Source organism: Leptonotus elevatus, chromosome 3, assembly GCF_054856555.1.
Source record: "Leptonotus elevatus isolate MCC_2025b chromosome 3, RoL_Lele_1.0, whole genome shotgun sequence".
NCBI classification, from domain to species: domain Eukaryota; kingdom Metazoa; phylum Chordata; class Actinopteri; order Syngnathiformes; family Syngnathidae; genus Leptonotus; species Leptonotus elevatus.
The window spans coordinates 23921259-23941689 of NC_141241.1; the positions used below are offsets into that span (position 1 = coordinate 23921259).

The window sequence follows — 20431 nt, forward strand, 5'->3', positions numbered from 1 at the left end:
TCGTAGAGTAAATTTTATTCAAAAAAAAAAGAGACTATATTCGGTCCCAGTGTAAAGAAAGGAAACTTTACACTTGGAATAAAAAATTTAAAAAAAAAAAGGAAAAAAAATCACAGAACCTTCAGGTTGGGAGACTGCCAATCTACCCTCTGAGCCATGCCGCTCTTACTGTATGTCAGTATGTCGCTGGTGTCAGGTGGAATCCTAGTACCTCAGAGACCAATTTTTGTCTTCTTTTGAACACACCAGCAATATGGCAACAAACTGTAGGCGTGGTAGAGTGGCTGTTTTCCATGCTGAAGGTTGTATGATTGTTCTAACCCTTGAGTCTTGTTTTTTTTAATATATATAATATTTTACTCTCTTCCAAGTGTAAAGTTTGCTAGTTTTTTAAGAGTAAAACATTTAAAGTGTATACAGTATGCTGGAACAGCTATCATGAGTGGCCCACATGCAACAACCATTTCATTTGGTTCCGTCATTCATAAATCACTGTGCCATATAGACAACCACGCATGCGTCCTCCATTTTAGAACATTTACAGCTTCACATGTTTGCATTTATAATAAAGCAGTGTTTTGAAAAGGTCAATTCTTTCAGGTTTGCAATTTTACTCATGAAATGGGCTAATTTAACACAGCTTTAGCCTTATCTTGTTTTCATTTTGAGTTGAGCTGTCCACACCGCAGAGTTTGTAAACAACCACAAACATGGACCTCTGCTGTCCAAACACCCACCCCCAAGCAAAACATTCTATTAAAAGCTTTGGTGAATGTCTGTACTCAAGTAAAAGAAAAGACACATTTTGACAAACCTTTATCTGAATTTTTAAGACAGGTCAGTTTCTATGTTAGAAAGACTTTCCATTGGTATGCTAATGGTAACCATGGAGGCCCCATTACCAAAGTCAGAAATTGGTGATTTTCTCTTTCCCAATAAATCCTGGTCTCATTCACAAGGCTGATTGGAGGTCATACCTAGAATTCAAGCAGAGACATTAGTATTCCCAGGACCCTCGCTATGCTTAAGCCATCTGCTGCTTTCGGACTGTTTCTCACTCTTTCTCCCCTCCTCAACCTTGCTGAAACAAACAACACACATGCATCTGCCAAACAAATGGAGTGTCCGATGATGATTTAAAGCTCCATCTCACTCGAGCGAAAGCATTTTGTGGCAGACAGAAATGGGTTCGGTGGAGATGATAGCTTGGCTCGATTGTTCCCCAGCTGCTGCTCAAAGCAGACTATTGGGATTCTGTAGGCAGGCTAAGTGCCAGGCAGTGTATGGACACCCGTTTGTAGCATTTTTACGAACTTAGAAAGAGTTTCACCACTGTCAAAATTTCAGCACATGTAGGCCTATGTGGGTGACAGTCAAATACAGGTACAATATGTATTGGAACTAGATATTTATATTTATATTTATTCACGGTTCGCAATAAAAGATGGGGATGTCCTGGTGCTTAAAGGGGAAGTCAACGTAAAACATTTCTTGACAGTAATTTGCTAAATGTGACCTCACTTGTCTAAATATGACATTCTGATTAATATTACATTTGTGGAATATGAGTGATGCAGCAAAATCCAGTCATTTTTATCTATATCAGGGGGCGGCCAGTTTTCCGCTTGCTGTCGACTGAAGATGACATCAATGTTGCTCAGGGCTCTGGCTACGGCCAATCACAGCTCACCTGTTTTCTGAAGCTGAGCTGTGATTGGTTGTTACCTGAGACCTGAGCAACTAATTTTCACTCGACAGCAAGTGGCAAAATGGCCAAATTCTGATATTGATAAAAACTGCTGGATTTTGCTGCTTAACTCATATTGGTCGAATGCAATATTAACTAAAATACCGTGTTTAGACTAGAACATAATATTGTCAAGAATTTGGGGGGTGAGGGTGGGGGTGGGGGTTTTGACTTCCCCTTTAAAAAAAATGTCTAAATGTGTCTTAATTGACCTAAATCTGCTGGAAATTATCATTTGTGAGTATTGAATAAGAACATGTATAAAAAATATATATATATATGAAGATCAAATCATGGTTAAGTAGGGCAAAATTTTACCAATATTCAAGCGCTTCTCAATATTGGAATCCAACAAAGAAGAGGTCAAAGGGGAGCTTTCCCCGCCCCTGAGATGCAGTTACCCATAGTTACTGATCCTTGCTCCCTGCTCAGGAGGGGCTGCGCTTCAACAAGCGGATGTTAGAATATAATGTCGAGAAGCGGGGCGGGTGGAGTCAGCGAGGTGCATGCTGTGTAGCGGCTGGTGGGGGAAGGGAAGAGCAAGGAGAGAGCGAAGGGAGTGAACAGTGAGCCGTTGTTAACACCAGTGCTATTGCACACCACATCCCATTTCACGACCTCAGGTAAGAGGTTCATTCGGTTTTTGTTTTCTTGGTTTAACCATCTATATAGGCTTTTACAATATTTTAGTAAAATATTTGTTCAATCTGATATTTGATGTGAACATTTATGTTTATCTATAATTAATAATAATGAATTACTGTTGATGAACTACACAGCAGCCATGTCACTGATGCTTACATGCAATATTGATTAACTTGAGGATTGTTGCTGTGTTTTTTTTGAGTAGCTACTTGTGTTTCAGTGTGAGCTTGCTGTTTCATAGCTAGTTCCTATAATCACTTCTGATTGTGATTGTAAAGTGTGGAAAGCTGTCAAATGGACACTGACAAGAGATGACAGGGCACTGAAGGGTGTGCCTGAAAGCTGAGTAATAATTGGTGACTTTAATAGCATTTGCAAGTGCAGTGTCATGCTGCTTTGCATGCATGGACTATTGGACTTAGTTACAATGTGATTATTATTTTATTCCCCCAACATCCACATAAAGCTTCTTCAATCTCCTTCACAAAATCAGCCAAATTGTAATGTTTGGTTTGTTGCTGCCTCTTTTGAATCATCTAGAGTTACCTGGCTGATTATGTATTGTTATTTACTTAACCCATTTGCTCCCAAGAACGCATAAAAACTTTCTATTTTAACTATTGCCATGGTCTCCAAAAACTTATTTATGTTTTTTTTAATGTTTTTTTTATGCTACAACATACAGAACAGTTTTGACCAGACAAGGTTGCTTAAAGCAATGGTAGTTATTATAAAAAAACGGCCATCGGGTGGCAGCAGAGTATAAGAGATCAACCAGGGCCCTCTTGCAAAAAGCTCTCTATTCCCCAGTGTTTCCAACAGGTTTGTGAATAATGATGTCACAAATATAGTCTAATGCTAATTGCTGCAAAACGGAAACAGATACAAATATACTTTTTTTTCCTGATGAAAGAAGAGACTCTAATCTCTCTTTTGGTAGGTTCCACGTTTTTAGAGCAATAGAACACAATATTCTGTGGGCCTTGCAAAATCAGTCAAAATCCAGTAAAACAGCCGGGAGCGAAGGGGGTTGCTTCAGGGAAAATGACTGGGAGTGAATGAGTTAATAATATCAACCTGTACATGCTGTATTGTGACTTTTGAAGTGGAACATGCTCATATCTTTGCATCTGTGTGTCTTTGTGTTGCTTTTAGGAGTTACCCGTAACAATGCATGGCCTGTAAACCACCAAACATGGCTCAAATAAAGAGGCCCGGGCCCCACAGTGTGGCTCCTCCAGTAGCCACCTCCTGTCCCACAGCTCATCATCCAGAACCGTGTGATTTGAAAGTCATCCACCCTCGGCAGCGGCCGACCCGCTACCCCAAGGAATCACATGTGCCCAAGCCCCTTCCCCGAACCTGTAAGGCACATTATTCCTCTCTCAAGTGTGAGGATGAGGTTCCCAGCTGTCCAGAAGTGGATGTGGACGCAGATGTTGAACTGAAGCGGTATAACAATCAAACGGATGTAGAATTAGAGGAGCAGAGACATGCAACACCCTCGACGCCTGAACAGGAGCAAGATAACCACAACCAGGCAGATCTTCACGATGGAGCTGACAGCCTGGATGATGACTCATGCTCTGACTACATTAACAACACTTCAGAGGATGAGGAAGACTATGATGACGGTGAGTGATGTCATCAGTGAATAAAAGGAGCACAAAAAAAAAAAGTCAACCTCATCAAGTGGGTCTTGTTTTCTTTTGCATTTCTGTCATCAGATTACGCTGTTTAAATAGTTGTAAGAGGTTTTGCATAATTCGGATGTCTCTAGCTTCCAAATAAGATAACTTTTCACAATTAAAAAAAAAAAGTTGATATTGTTTGTGACATGTTTTCTTCTCTCATTCCACTAGTCCTAATAACCTGCTTTGATGCATGTCATTCTTTGTAGCAAGTATTGCAACATACAACCACAATTTCTTAATATTTGCTGATTGATCTCTAGCTATCATCCAACTCTGCTACCTCAGAAGTTTATTTTGCAAAATGTTGGTCAAATTCTGAACTGTATCACTGTTTTTTTATGTCATCTTTTCCGATAATGCATTTTGTCTGTTGCCTTTTGTTCAGTCGCTAGTAGATGTGCTTTAAAGATTGTCATTACTCTCTTGCTTGGGGGTGAAGAATATGTACCACAAGCATCTTTTGTTCCCATGAAGAGCGCAACATAAATCCAAGTTATGATTATTATTACAGTGAACCTGTTTATCTCTGGGGGTACATTTCAGACCCTCCCGCAATAGGTGAGCATTTCTGATATAGTAAAGTCTTACCTAGGGGTGCAAAATATAGACAGTATATTCAATTTAAGGTATGGTTTTGCCCTAAGGTTGAGATTTGGAGTCTACAGTCCAATTGCGGTAATGCATGTTGATTACGTATTTGTATCCCCTCCATACGCCTGCATCAACTCGCTCTTTTACACTGTTAATACTGGGGAATGCGTGTTGCATAGTATTTTGTAAGCCTACGCTACTTATGAGCTGCGGCTGGATCGCTAATCATGATGCAAAGGCAAAAGTTCAATTTGCATCCGGTGTCTACTTAGCATATGTCACTAGTAATCATCACCTACATGGCAGCGAAAAAGCTGTAACATTATCACGAAGACTGGGATAAAGACGGCGAGCCATGCTAATTGCTAAGCTATCAAAATGCCGTCGAAAAACACCCAAATACGTGCTTGTGTGATAAAGCGCACTTGCAACCGAAAATAATAAAGACCGTAATAAAGTAGCTAACATTTAATTCTGACTTGAAATTTGCACAATAAATGTTATCCTAATTTTGTTTTATCAGTAATTTATCAGTTAAGATTCTCTAATGAAGTATATCATTGAACTTTTCAGTAATTATTCATTTATTAAATTTATCTTAATTAAAAATATGTTTACCATTAATTTATATCAAGATACATACCGTTAGCATGAAGGTATGCAATTGATACGTTGATGCGTATTTTGGGCCATATCGCCCAGTACTAGTCTTACCCCTCCCACATAGTTTAAACACATTTTTACTGTACTTAAAAAAAAAAAAAAAAAATCAATATTCTTTTGGACCTGCTCTCTCTTTCTCTCTCTCCATATGATTTCGTCCTGGAAAAGTCTGCTAGCTTAAATGCTAACATTTAATGTAATGCGCCTAACATGGGCTAACAGAAATTACCAATGCCCAATGTGATGATGCTACACTGAAGGCACGCTCCTCTAAATTCAGACTTGCCTATAAACATTGTTTCAAATTTGTGATCCAGCAGGGAAACACTGTCTTACTCAATTCTCATGATTTGAGCTGCTTTTTAGGTACGCTCTGCCAAAGATGTTTTGTTTTCTTCAGAGAAACGTGCATATTTGGTCTTTAGACATTCTTATGATTGCTCCATTTGTAAGCTCTATAAGCACAAATATTTATGATCATTAACCCTTCCAGGTCTGGCAGAGGAGGATGAAGGTGTTACTTACTACATCCGCTACTGCCCCGAGGATGAGAGCTACATGGAAGGTATGGACTGCAGCAGCCAGGGAGACTGCAAACACGGTCACGAGCGGGCCTGCACCATGCAGCCAGGTGAAGGCCACGCCGAGGAAGCAGTTGAAGAGTGGACTGAAGAGGGAGAGGCAGAGGTGAGGGAGGAGGAGTGGGCAGAAGATGAAGAAGAAGAAGAAGAAGAAGAAGCAAGTGCAGCCAAGGAGGAGTGGAGAGAAGAGGAGGAAGGCATGAGAGAGGCATGGAGGGAAGGAGATGAAGAAGGTGGCGAGGAGTGGACGGAGGAGGGTCCAGACAGGCAAGAGCAGTGGGCCGGTAGTGAGAGGCAGAGAGTGGAGGAGTGGCCTGAGGGCGAGGGGGAGGTACGCTGTGAGGTGGTGGAGCAGGATCCAGATGAACAAATATACAATGGACGACCAGAACCAATCTTGGACCATCACAATCACCACCAGCAAGCTGTCATGCAGGATGCCCAACACACCTGTCGGCCTGATGAGGAGGATGAGGATGATGCAGAAAGCGAGGACTACTGCCCAAATGATGACGGAGATGAGGAAGGGGATGAACATGAGAGACATGAAAGGGCCTATACTAGAGACTACTTTGCCCCGGAGGACAATGGCAACTCTGTGCACGTCTCTCCCTTCCGAGGCCGGAAGGTGTTAGTGGTAGAGGGGGAGACGGGTGAGGAAGCGGAGGAGGACATTGACCAAATAGTTGCCGAGATCAAGATGAGTATGAGCATGGGGAGCCTCAGTAGTGGCACCACCGATCAAAGTCCGGAAGAACTGGCGCAAGACCCGCCCACAGGTGACTACCTGCACGCCAAGCCCAACACAGCCAGCTACCCACTAGCTCACCACCGCCATGACAGCAGACCCAAGTCCCTCAACCTGTCTTCTGTGCATCATAACAACCCAGACCTCCAGAGGGGCCTCAAGAGCCAACCGCATTCCCCAGAAGATCGGCAGAGATGGCAACAGGAGCAGGTGAGCTGTGAGACTTTTTACTTCAAGGTAGCAACAACAAACCTGTGGCATTATCAGCCGCAAATAGAAAAACAGACTTTGGAGGAGAAGCTAGGACAATGAGCCTGCTTGTTCACCAATCACTCTTGCACATTGCTGCCAATTGTTATTTTTAATGCACGAAAATCCTTTTAAAGGCATTCCCCAGAGCTCTTCTTTTTTTTTGTAGCCTCTTGATTTAACAGTACTTCAAATATTGAGGCGGGCGTACAAAATGTTGGAAGTTATCAACAAAAGCAATACAGCGAGGCATATATGCTCAGTAGTTGTGCAGAAATGATATCCATAATCCATCTTTTTGATGGCTGTCTGGCAGAGACTCTTGCCTTGGAATATAACAGCCGAGATTGTGGCCAGGAGCGAGTCTGTGACTTACAGGGAAAATGTTTCTCATTTCTCCACAGAAATTGTGGGGTGTATTCCTCCCCCTCCCCCGTGTTCTTTGATTTGTCCCTGTCCTTGTGCCCTGCTCTGACAATACAGAATAAATACGTATATAAAGCACATTCATCCACGACACACACACACAAACTGCACAGATGCTCCCTCACCCTAAGTCAGATGGCTCTACCATGTGTACATGTACTTGCATGTTCACTGTGTGGTGCTCATTTGTAGTCCAACAGCGGGTCACGATTTTTGCGACCTCAATTACTTGAGAGGTTCTCGCATTTACACCCCTATGCCTGCAGAGTAAGGGGTATTGACTTCCACATTTGCATACTGTGCAGCATTATGGATGGGGGGGGGGGGTGACATAACATAAATGCTAATATTAATAAATTTGATTTGTAACGCACTTTACATCTACCAGAGATCTCAAAGTGCTATGGTAATAAAAATGTTAAAATAAGAAAACCTAAGTAAAAGTCACAGAGACAGATAAAACAAGTTTATAGATTAAAATGTATTTTTATAAAGAAAGGTTTTAAGTCCATTTTTAAAACGATCAGTAGTCTGGGGAGCCCTGAGGTTGTCCGGAAGGACATTCCACAGGCGTGGAGCAGTAGAGCAGAAGGCCCGGTCGCCCATTGTGCGGGTCTTGGTGCTGGGTGGGAGGAGACGGTAGGAACGAAGGGATCGTGTTGGGATAATTGGGGCAAGGAGCTCTGACAGATACGAGGGGGAGTAATGTATTCTTTCCCGTGAATACAGTGAGGAGACAAAAACCTTATATTAAATTCTGGCTGAGATGGGAAGCCAGTGTAGTGAGTGTAGGATGGGGGTGATATGTTCCCGCACTCTCATCAGATGCAAATTATGAATAAGCAATGTTTATTGTTTACTTATTAAATTTTTAAATGTATTGGTACAATATAGGCCAAATGCATGAAATAGCATGCGCAAGTCAAACCTCCGTGGCATTCGAACAAATGCTATGTTTTTGTTCTTGTGAATGATATAATTTAAATATAAATAATAATAATAATAATAATAATATAAATAAATGCATCCATACTTCCATCATCTACCGTCAGGTTGCGGGGGCAACAGCGTTAGCAGGGAAGCCCAGACTTCCCTCTCCCCAGCCACTTCAATATTTTCCCATATTCTACTATACCTATATATATATATATATATATATATATATATATCATAAAAATGTCATTCCACTTCATGATTGTGTCCCACTTGGTGTTGATTCTTCACAAAAATTTATAAATAATTCCAATTTTACTCATGTGAAGACTATCATCATATTTCTAATGTATAGGAAAATGTTTTCACTTACCAAAATTGTATACGTTATTTCATGAGGAATAAAGCAAACATTTCATTAAATGGTTGCCTTCATTATGTAAATGCTGAAAATATCACAAGTGGAAGTGTGTAACTACTGTACAAGGTTTTGGTGTGTGTATAGTTTTGTAGCGCAACATGATTTTAGCATCCCATCCCAGTGAATAATACAAATCTCATTAACAGCTGTTTGCCCAACTGAGTTACAGAACATGCTGAATACTCTTTAGCTCTCATTTTGCAAAGAAGGGCACTCATGTCATATATGTACAAATTACTTTCAGCTCCATTTGCTCGACAACATTTCCTGCGCCGTTGAATGTCACATTTCCACTTTTCATCTCTGGCTTCCCGGTGGGGAGCAGGTTTACTGGCAAGAGGCTCATTTGTGCCAGTAATGGTAGAATGTTAATAAGCAGTTGTGCATAGCGAGATAGATGTATCCCGGGGAGTAAAGATAATCCTCTCCGTGTGTAATTGTGTGCTAGCTGATCTGCTTATAGCCATGTATTTTCTGGGAGCTGAGACAAAATACAAACCTGAGTGTAGGGCAAATGAAAGGCAGCATAATCATGAGTCACTTCTTTGTCAGACCTCATAGTTTGATATCTCTTGAAATTCTATGCAAATGTGTTGTAATCTCTATCTTGCTAGCTCCTGTTATTGTGTCCTGTTGTTCTATACTCTTTTTCAAACCTGTTTGTCTGTGTTGACCTGCCAGGTGAACAATGGTGCAGAGCAGCCAAGAAAACAGCAGCGCTCTGACCTCAACGTTCCCTTGGAGAACAACAACATGCCAGACGTAAGATGTGTACCCTGTTGCTGTGTTCGCTGATCCTTTTGAGCATGTCAAATTGTCAAGTCCACTTAAAACGACAAATAATGCTCTTTTGATGAAACAACAGGTGTATGTGTCACTTTATAAAGGAATCATTTTTGGAATGACACCTAACACGTCCTGTGCTTTTGGTGGCTTTCTCATAAGTGCCTGATTTTGTATTTACAGTGAAAAGATGGCGGTTGTTTCCTGAACATGCGCCACACACACACACTGCTTTTGTCCTTGGTCGTTATCAGTGAGCAGGTTATATCCTGTAGGAATAAACTGAATCGTAATCATACCGCAGCTCAAAGCCAAATTGCATTTCTTCTGCCTTCTTTATCGTATGTATGTTTATCTCGCTTCCACAGAAATGTGTGCGGGATTATTTATTTGTACTTTTTCTACACCCACTTCTGCAGTGCTCTTCTGCATATAGTAAGGTAGATGGGTCCAATTTTTCAAAGAGTTGCTCGGGAGATGATAAAAGCATGAAATTTGGCACACAACAGACACAGAAGAATAGTTCTAGAAATAGGGTCATCGCAGATTCGACCCCTGACCCAAATGGCAGCCATTTTTCAAAATGGCCAACATAAGGTTGTATTCTTTGGTTTGCAGTCCATCTATAGTTTAGCTTTGTGTATCAAAACATAAATATTACAGTAAAGCCAATGTGAGGCCTATCCATATCACCAGGACACATTGGAATAATAGCAGGTTACATGAGCTCAGTTGCTGTATTATTGGTCATTCTTGATTAATAGACTCCTGAAAAATAACAGAATACACACCAACTTTCTATTAATAAACCAGTGCTGGCAAACCATTAAATATTTTAACTAATTAATCACACAATTTTCCGTAATTAATCACGATTAATCAAATTTTTCTTCCTTTGTGCTTCGACTTTTTCCTTCAAAGCTTGTAACAGATATTTACTGAAAAATATTTGTATTATTATTATTACTCAGAAAAAAGAAGAAAAAAAAGATATTTACTGAAGTAAAATCTAGGAAATAATGTAAAATCATCAAATAGAAAGCACATTTAGACTCAAAGACTGTTCTATTAGCTTTCTTTAATCCTTGAATACAATCTTCTCCTGTAAAATACAACTGTTGAACAAAACGATCAAAATGGACTCAAACAAACAATTTTCAGACCTTATCGCTGACAGGTTTAGTTCTGCTCAAGAGCACCACGCTCCAGCAGCATTGGTTTGCGAGACCCCGTCGAGGTAACTTGAGCGGGGAATTTTGCTCTGGGATGTTACGCCAAAGGCGTACAACTAATATGATATTTGAATTTGGCTCTGCAAAGCACGAGTTCTCCATCAAGCCTCAAGCAAGTAAATCAGAAAGTAAAACTACCTACAGTCGTCCATGTTTATTCCTCTTTCTGCCAGTGACTCCTCCAAGTTTGGCTACACTGAGTTACATTTTTTTTTAACGCTTTAATGAATTTAAATTAATCTACAGATTTAAAACTTTAATTTTGACAGCCCTGTAATAAACATTTTGTTTGGTCAGTGGAAAATTATGTTATTGTTAATATTTACAAGGGTGTGAAAAGGGTCTTACTGTCCAAGTCAGTGCAGTGGCATCGCACAATGCACCTGGCAAACATTCAGATATTAAGAAATATGACATTTCTGGCGGCCATTTTGGAAAATGCCACATGGGCCAACAGTCAAATCTGCAACGGCCCTAGCTGAATTTTTTCTACAGGGCTTGTTCTATGTTTACACCAAATTTCACTTTTTATCATCAAATGAGCGATTTCCCCCTCCCCCACAAATCTGGCAAACGAATAGTGCAGCATGACCACTATTTACTTTACTGTATCATCTGTCCATTTTGTACTGCAAAATGTGACATTCAATAAAGCAGTTTTCGCTCAGTATATCTCAACAATACATTGTATGGCACCATAACACTGTATTGTTTTTCTTTTCTAGACTACCAAAAAAGTGACATCGTTCCCCAGCTTTGTTGATGGTAAGCACTAGTAGTTCATTTGTGTGTACACTTTCTGTGTGTTGACGTTAAAATAAAGCAATCGCAAGGGGAGGCACTGAGCTCCACCTACAATCTATCCCACGTCAGGCCTGCTTGTGCTCCTTCTGTGCTCTTTCCCTGCCTGCTGACAGATGTTCGGCCAAATGATGAGTGAGGGGCTTAGCTGCCTGTCTGTTTCCTCGGATTGTGACGGTGCAACATGTCCCAGAGTGGCTGGCTTGTCCGCATCTACATATCACAGACAGATTAATCTCAGCCCAAGCTTCCTCACACATCACGCCTCCATCAGCTCCCAGCCAGCGGCCATCTCATTGCTCACACAATCTGTTATTGTTCTATCGCCGTTAGTGCTTGGCTACGTTTCACCACACCCACATCAAACCGTGTCAGTCCCACCTGATGGCTTCTTAGTAATACTCCTCCTTTCTTCCTGGTGTAGTCCCAGGACCCTGTGAGCCAGAAGATCTGATTGACGGAATCATCTTTGCTGCTAACTACCTGGGATCTACTCAGCTGCTGTCTGAGAGGAACCCTTCAAAGAACATCCGCATGATGCAAGCCCAGGAGGCAGTCAGCAGGGTTAAGGTACTGAAAGAACAGAATACAACATAAAAAATAACATTCTGTAGTAATTGCACTATTTTCTTTGTGCCAGTAAAAATGGCTTTTTTTTGTTGAACTATACACAAAAAGATAAGTCAATTCACGGCGGTGAAAAAAATAGGGGTGTCAAGATTAGTGCATTAATTTAGAGTTAATTTAAAGTTCCTTTAACGGCACTATTTTTTTTTTAACGCACAATTAATGACCGTCCCTTACTTGGAAAGTGTGTACTGGGGGAATTCCAGTTTCAATGCAGCAGACACGTCCAAGTCAAAATGTTGCAGTAGTCTAATACATTTAATAATAATGCATATATAAGTCACGTCATGTTAAAGATGAGATAGCTCTTAATATGAAAAGAAAAATGCACTGAGCTTTCGTCGTCTTACAAATACAATTATGCCATCAAGTGGCAGAAAAATGACCACAACACAAGTCAGGTCATCTAATCAATATCACACTTGTTTTTTTACATTACAGTACATCATTTTAAATTTAACTCAATTTTATAAATTATTATGAAATTACTGCATCCATCCATCCATTTTCTTAACCGCTTGTCCTCACAAGGGTCGCAGGGGTTGCTGGAGCCTATCCCAGCTGGCTTCAGGTAGTAGGCGGGGTACACCCTGAACTGGTTGCCAGCCAATTGCAGGGCAAAGTCACTTTTATTACAAATTACTGCATCAATTACGAAAACATGCAGTCATATTTGTATTAACATTTTTTCACCACTTTTGTTATATGTATGAAACTTAGAAAAAATATTTTATTGTACATTTTATTGTACATTTAGAACAGATATAACATTTGTGATTAATTGTGAGTTAACTATTGAAGTCATATATTAATTACGATTATACATTTTAATCGTCTGACACCTGTAGAAGAAAAAACATTTTAAATGGGAAAAAAATCCAACCTGCAAATGTAAAAATCTGCATGTGCCCAACTACTAATATGCAGGGGTCAACTGCAGTTTTAGATGTCAACCATGTCTTTGTTGTGCACACTGGGTCTCTTACAGCCCTATACTACTACGTTAGTGCCCATTGCATGGGTAACTTTCACATCTGAAAGGTACATACAAATTTTGGAGCAACATACACTGCTGCTTATTTCAGCAAGATATTGCCAAGCCACATTCTGCATGTTTTGCAACAGCTTGGCTTTGTAGTATAAAGATTCTGAATACTAGACTGGCCTGCCTGCCTGCAGTCCAGACCTGTCTCTCAATAAAAATGTGTGATCAATATGAAGTGCAGTGAAGCATGATAACGGAGACCCCGGACTGTTGAGCAATTAGTGTCCTCAGTTCCTTAACACTTGTTGCGTGTTGATAAAGGAAAAAGTGATGCAACACCGTGGTAATCATGGCCCTGTCTGAGCTTTCTGGAGTGTGTTGCAGGACTCAAATTCAAAATGAGGGAATGCTAAAAAGAATAAAGAAAGACAAAAGAAAAAGAAAGAAAGTAAAATGTATCAGTTTGAACATGAAATATTGGCTTTTTAGTGTACTCAATTTAATATAGGTTGAAAAGTATTTGCAAATAGTGGTATTGTGAATGTATTTACATTTTACACAACGCCCCAACTTAATTGGGATTGGGGTTTGTGTTTATATATTCAACAAGCATACTTTTCATTACGCTGATTCACATAATACACTCAACTGTGTGTATGTGTGCCACACTGAGCTTAAAGAAATCAAGTGTCAATTGTACCAAAGCCTTTGTAGGTTATTTATGCAGCTTTGTTCTGCATGGTACTCACCGTTTGATGTAATATTTATGTGGCTTTATCCTCACTCACTCCTTCCCGCTGTCTGTCTCCTCCCTGCTAAGCTTCCCCAAAGCAGAGAAGCTGTGGAAAGAGCAAATCATGGAGGGGGGAACTTTACTAAAAAACTAACAAACAAACAAGATTGCTTTCTTCTTGTTGGTAACAGTGTTCATACATGTGCAATAGTGGAATCCTGGGCAAAAGGCCACTTTTGCAAAGAATTCTGGTTATTGGTAGATGGTGAAAAGAATAACAAAAAAAGGGGTCTAATTGTAACAAGAATTGAATTCAGGCCCTTCCTGTGAAATGTAGTCGGACGAGGATTGGATTTAAACCAAGGACAAACTCAGCAACAGTAATAAAACTAGAACTTCCTCCATGGTGATCTAACCCGTTTCATTCCAAAGAAGGTTACCCAACCTTGCAGGTGTTTATTTTATTTTTTTAATCTGCCCAGAGAACAAGTTGAAGCATCTCGTTGAAATCCTCTTTCCAGGCTTTATGTGCTCCCCTGTCTCTGTGCGTTTGATGTTTATTTTTTGTATAGTTTATTTCATTGGAGGAAGTGACGCTAGCAAGCAATAATTAAACAATCTTTAACAGATTTTTCTTTTCTTTTTTAATTTTGCCTTATGTATTAAGAGTTACAATTTATTTTGTTTGCATGTTTGTTTAAATGCTGTGTTTATGGGTAAAAAAAAAAAAAGGCAATTATTACACTTGGCTTTTTTTTTTAAAATTCATATCTGATAACCAAAATGGCTGTGCTTATGCTACCTCCCCACACACACATGCACACGCACACAACTTTTCTGAGAAATGCTATAGCACAGCTGTTTTTGGTTTGGGACTTTGTTGTCCTACCCTTTATTTACCTCCTTTATTTTCTTCCCTCCCCTGTTTTTGTGCTCCCATATCCGCTGACCTTGTCTCGTCCAAACTCCTGCCTGGCCACCCGCCTGCCAGAGGGTACAGAAGGCTGCCAAAATCAAGAAAAAAGCGGTGTGTAATAAACGCAGCAAAAAGAAAACATCTTGGCCACTTCCATCCTCACTCGCCGTTTCAATATTTGGTTTTCCTTTTAATTTGGGCGTTTTTTTGGACTGTAGTGTCTTTTCATCAATGCCCTGTATGTCTTCTGTTGTCATTTCTGATTTCATTGATAGTTGCCCATTTCCCCCCCTTAGTACAGTCTGCATGCTTCAAAATAAAATAAAAACAATCACTAACCAATTTTTATTTGATTTGTATTTACAATCAAAAATATTTGATAGTTATAGTAGTTTTATTTGAGCCAGTACAAAATCACACCAAAACAACATCAGGGTAAAATATTTTCATAAACCTGAAATTATAGCACACATTGAATGCATGTTGTATTTTATTATTATTTTTCAACACTTTGGAGCACTTTAACCTCATTAAATGCTTTGGGTAAATTCCGCCCATGATGCATATTGCTACTACTAAGGTAAGAGGATGCTGGAAGCTATCATAACGGACTCCTGGGAAGGTCTGTTGTGGACCCAAATCACACATGGGCGGCTTGTAGAGCTAGACTACCATTTCATTTTCTGCTTTTAAAGTGTCCACAGTTTTCCTTAACATGCATACTTTGGTTCGGTGTGAAGCTTCCACCTAAATTAAATAATACAGCATTGTTAAGATCAGCGGTGGTTTATCTGCTAGCGAGCTAGCTATCACCTGGGGCTAAAGCCAAACTGTGGCAGGGTTTTTACTTTCTGGACCTGGATTTGCCACCTCTGATCTTAACAGTGCTGTATTATTTAATTTAGGCGGAAGGTTAAAACCCTGCCACAGTTTGCCTTAACCCCAGGTACTAGCTAGCTAGCTCCCATGGTGCTTGTTTATTTGCTAGGGAGCTAGCTAGCTAGCATCAAGGACTAAAGCCAAACTGTGGCAGGGTTTTTACTTCCTGGACCTGGATTTGTCACCTCTAATTGAAAATGTTGTTCACAGGCAGTTGTGAATGACCGACGCGAGTGACGTAACTTCTGCATATTTCATTTTCTCCAGAACCAAGATGGAGATGCTCAAACCCTCACTGAAGTGGATCTATTCATCTCCACTCAGAGGATCAAGGTCCTCAATGCAGACTCACAGGTTTGTCCGTTTATCCAGTGCTTTATTTCGCCTCCAGAAGGAACGTTGGGTACACTCAATAAAGAAGAGAGTAAAGTGGTAGCGTTGTGGCTCCTCCTCAAATCCCACTGCAGATTTTATAACGTGACAGAGGATTAGAGCAGACTTCATAATACCCAAAATGCTTCACAAACATCTGTGCGTGCAGGATGACTCAACATGTACAGTGCCAGCTATTTGGTTGTAGCTTGAGCTTAGTACATGAATATTTTTTTCCTTTTTGCACTCAATCGCATTTTTTTAAGCAGAAAAAAAGGAACGTGGATTATTCATTCGTCTGCTGTCAGGCCCTGTGTGTTTGTGTGTATTAGCGTGCGGCAATGCAGTATCTACCCATCCACTTCAATGTATTCCCCATTTGTCCAAGCACTTTAGCACATAACTATTTCAAATCTAAATGTCACATAGCAGCTTAAATGGGCTTTCTGACACTTATACATAATGAGAACAATCCCAAAATGGGAAGTAAAAACAGTACGAATGAGGCTATCTATTAAAGCAGCACAAACCACCAAAAGGAGATTATCTTTCCTGCAAATACACAATTCAATGATACATAGTGTGATAAGTGGGTGGTTTAAAAAATACAGAAAAGTTACTCATCTTCATCATGAATGTATTTATGAAAACCTTATTAGATTGAGTGAGCAGGATGAGTATTGCACGTGCATCAGTTTTTATTCAAATGAACTCCAACCAAACCTGAATTAGTTTATGTTACATATTGTTGACATTTGCTGTGTGTGTTATGTCAAATTGTTATGTTTTCACCATGGTGTAATTTGATCCTTTTTTATTCTGTGTGTATAGGAAACAATGATGGACAACGCATTGCGCACCATCTCCTACATTGCTGATATTGGAAACATTGTGGTACTCATGGCAAGACGTCGGATGTCACGCACAGCTTCCCAAGATTGCATTGAAACCACACCTGGGGCGCCCGAGGCCAAGAAGCAGTACAAGATGATATGCCATGTTTTTGAATCGGAGGATGTAAGTGATTCATTTATTTCCCTTTCTTGTTAAATCAGGAAAATAACATTTGTCATTGCCAAGATGGCTCCACATACCGGTACTCACCCACATTAGAGATCTGTATCAAGGTCAAGGACATATAAGGTTTTTTTCAAACATCAAAAATGTTGCCTATACATGAATTTATATTAAATTCTGATTTGATTTTTTTTTCCACATAGATCACAGGTGTCAAATTCATGGCCCGCCTCTTCAATTTATGTGGCTTGTAAAAGCAAATTAAACATGTCAACTTCTCAAATCTACGCCAAAATTTCAAATTGTCACATGCTATAAATAATGACAGTCATATATTGCCAGCCTTTTATTGATACATTATTACAGTAACTTGAACAATAGTTGAACAAACTATTGTTGACTTTTGATTTTAAATCGAGTTATCTATGAACTTGTGTACTGTATATATACATATATATATATATATATTTCTTCTCTGTTCTCAGGGTTATTAACTGTTTGGAAATAAAATGCTGTAGGTGTAGATCAGGGGTGTCAAATGTACGGCGTGAGATGATCTTGTAACGTAAAAAAATGAGTAATGTCAGCCCAATTAATCAGATATCAAAATAGATAAATTTGCTATTTTAAAAGCAATCCTCGGATGAGCAATGCAACTTGTACACGGAATTGACCTGCATGTCATTATTTTACACACAACCTAAAGTTATGGTTTGTTGAAGAACATTAAAAAATAAAGTAAAAACATCGACCAACATCAAGTAAACAAACGTGCTGAATACGACACACATTCAGCTACTGATAACACAAACACATATGACATGGATTAGCGTCCTTTTAATTTCATTAACTGCACCACGCAATGTATTCTAGTAACAATATATATGCAAAATGGGTAGATACATACAAGCAAAGTGTTGCCACGTTTCGTTTGCATTAGAATTATTTTTTTGGATCAATATATTTACAGTTGAGCCCCGCAATTTAGGGATGGCCTGCAAATAGCAAAAATCTGTGTATAACTGACTCTAACTGTTTTTAAGTTATATACCATGGTTTTACTGACCCGTCCCACTTTTATTAATTATTTATTTATCCCATCAATCCCATAAAAAAAAAAATCACTTAGTTTGTTCCAAAACAAAACATTTTAATAAAAAAAAATACATTACCAATATATATATATATATATATATATATATATATATATATATATGTATATATATGTATATAGTATATAGTTTTTCAAGTATTTTAAAAAAACTAGGGTAACAAGGAAACAGGTCTATAATTTGACACAATATGCTTTTTGCCATTTTTATACACTCGTATCACTTTTTCTATTTTCATTTTATCAGGGGAAAAAACAGTCGAAAAGGATTTATTGCAGACATAAGTTAATGGTTCGATTACACAAAAAGTTACTTCTTTTATAAGTGACATATCAAGATTGTTAGAGTTAGACTTTCTCACAACTTTAAGCACATCACTCAAACCCTTCAAGAAACATAGAATTGCAAAAAGAAGTACAACCAATCCCTCTTGCCAAATTTGGGCTCACAATGACAAAGAAAATCATTAAATTCATTCACAATCTTCTCTGTATCATCAGTAACAGAATTGTCATGTTTCACAATATATGTTGGAATGTCACGATTTTTAATCAGCCCATTCAGAACACTCCAGGTTTCCTTTATGTTTATTTTATATATTTGCAAAAAACAATCATAATAATCCTTCTTTTGACATCTCACAACACTTGTTTTTATATTTCTTATACTTATCTTCTTTTTCCTTAGTTCGATCTTTCATAAATTCCTTATATAGCCTATTTTTCTTTTCTTTTCCAGCCCATGGTTTCTCTCTCTTCATGAACCTTTTTCCAATTTGCTCGTAAATGGTCACTTACATCAGTCACTAATAATCCACTTTCTATCTTCCCTTTAATTACATTTACAAAAATATTATCAATTAATGTTGCACTATCTTTAGTTATTCTGCTAGGCTTTAAAATTAATGGATAGAAACTCAAACTAAACATTGTATTGACAAATTCTCCAGTCTTCACATGATTGTTAGAATTCAGCAAATCAATGTTAAAATCCCCACAGACAAAAGTCTCCTTATTTTGCTTTTCATATAATTCAGCAGGACCCAGGTGTTAATAAATACAACTTATTATCTTTCAATAATAATTTCAATAGTTACACAATCCATTAAATTATTTAAAACAGCTGTCATACTACCAATAATCCCGCATTTAAGGTCAGACATCACAAACAGGGCAACACCTCCTCCCCTTTTGTTGTTCCTGTTTTGCACAAGCATTTCATAGCCATCGAATCCATCGTGAAATTCTTTATCATCGCTCAGCCAAGTCTCTGAGATTGCAATCACACTGGACTTTTGCTAAATATGTTGAAGGTAATCTTTTCGTTTAGACTCCTACTATTAAAATGAATCAATGAAAAACCATTCCTTTCAAAAGTAAGATTTTCTTCTGAATAATATTCACAGTTCAATTTCATGTTTTGATAAAAGTGAGTCTCTGGATCAATGTCATTGTCTAACTCGTAATTCTTGTAATCGTGAAAATCAAACGATGTCAAATGTGTTGGTTTACACATTTTCTTTCTGGTTGTTTAGAAATCAAGCACATTTTTCCTAGTGTAGTTTTGGTCTGGATCAAAATCCTGATCAAAACCTGCCTATACCCATAAATGTCTCATTTTAGCATGTCGAGTTGTTCAATCTGTTTGATCCATTTGGCGTTTTCAGGAGCCCCTTTTGGTTGAATAAAGACCCTACAATTGATTGTCCATGTGACTTGGAGTTTCCCCATTTGCAAGTCATTTGCTTTTGCAAAGTTTTAATGGCTTTTTGTAAGTGTGGATGATGCAACTTTCTGTCTTTGAATAGAGCACAACCTAAAAGTCCCAAATTGGTCATTTCTTGACAGTTGCGCCACATTAGATTGAATGAGACGGACATCTTTGAACAAAGTTTGCTTGTATGTGATCATTTGTACGTACATAGGAATGAAAATCGAAAACCTGGGTCCCAGGAATGCTTGCCTGATGATTCTGCTTATCCATTTCTCTGTCATCGCAATTGATTGATGACGCAATTGCCTTTCTATTACATCATCAGACCCGACCAATCAATCCATGGCTAATGTGTGTTAGTCACGTTGTGCGCAATATTGCTATGATCGATATTATCTTTACTATTTTGAATGTAGTTTTGTTCATTCTCTTTACGACGAAGGCAATAAATAGTTGAAGTTATGCAAATTCGTCTTAAAACTCGGAACCGCAGCCCGTCTTGCTTCAGCAGATGGATCAGGACATGGCAATTGAAGCAATGTTCCACAGTGCAGTCAGCACCT

At 38.9% G+C, this 20431-nt stretch overlaps 1 protein-coding gene across 3 annotated transcripts in view; it reads left to right on the top strand.

The window, feature by feature from the left end:
• The window catches only part of apba2b (amyloid beta (A4) precursor protein-binding, family A, member 2b), a 43966-nt gene that overhangs the window by 18204 nt on the left and 5331 nt on the right, over positions 1-20431 (top strand). Inside the window, exons 1-9 of one of the 3 annotated variants that reach the window (XM_086071340.1) lie at positions 2257-2370; positions 3548-4026; positions 5834-6879; positions 9380-9460; positions 11439-11478; positions 11939-12084; positions 14851-14886; positions 15922-16008; positions 16858-17043. In XM_086071340.1, the coding sequence (XP_085927466.1) occupies positions 3567-4026; positions 5834-6879; positions 9380-9460; positions 11439-11478; positions 11939-12084; positions 14851-14886; positions 15922-16008; positions 16858-17043 (2082 nt within the window). In that variant the 5' untranslated portion in view covers positions 2257-2370; positions 3548-3566. Of the gene's footprint in view, positions 1-2256; positions 2371-3547; positions 4027-5833; positions 6880-9379; positions 9461-11438; positions 11479-11938; positions 12085-14850; positions 14887-15921; positions 16009-16857; positions 17044-20431 lie in introns of those variants that run through there. The other 2 variants (XM_086071339.1, XM_086071342.1) reach the window with 2 other exon arrangements.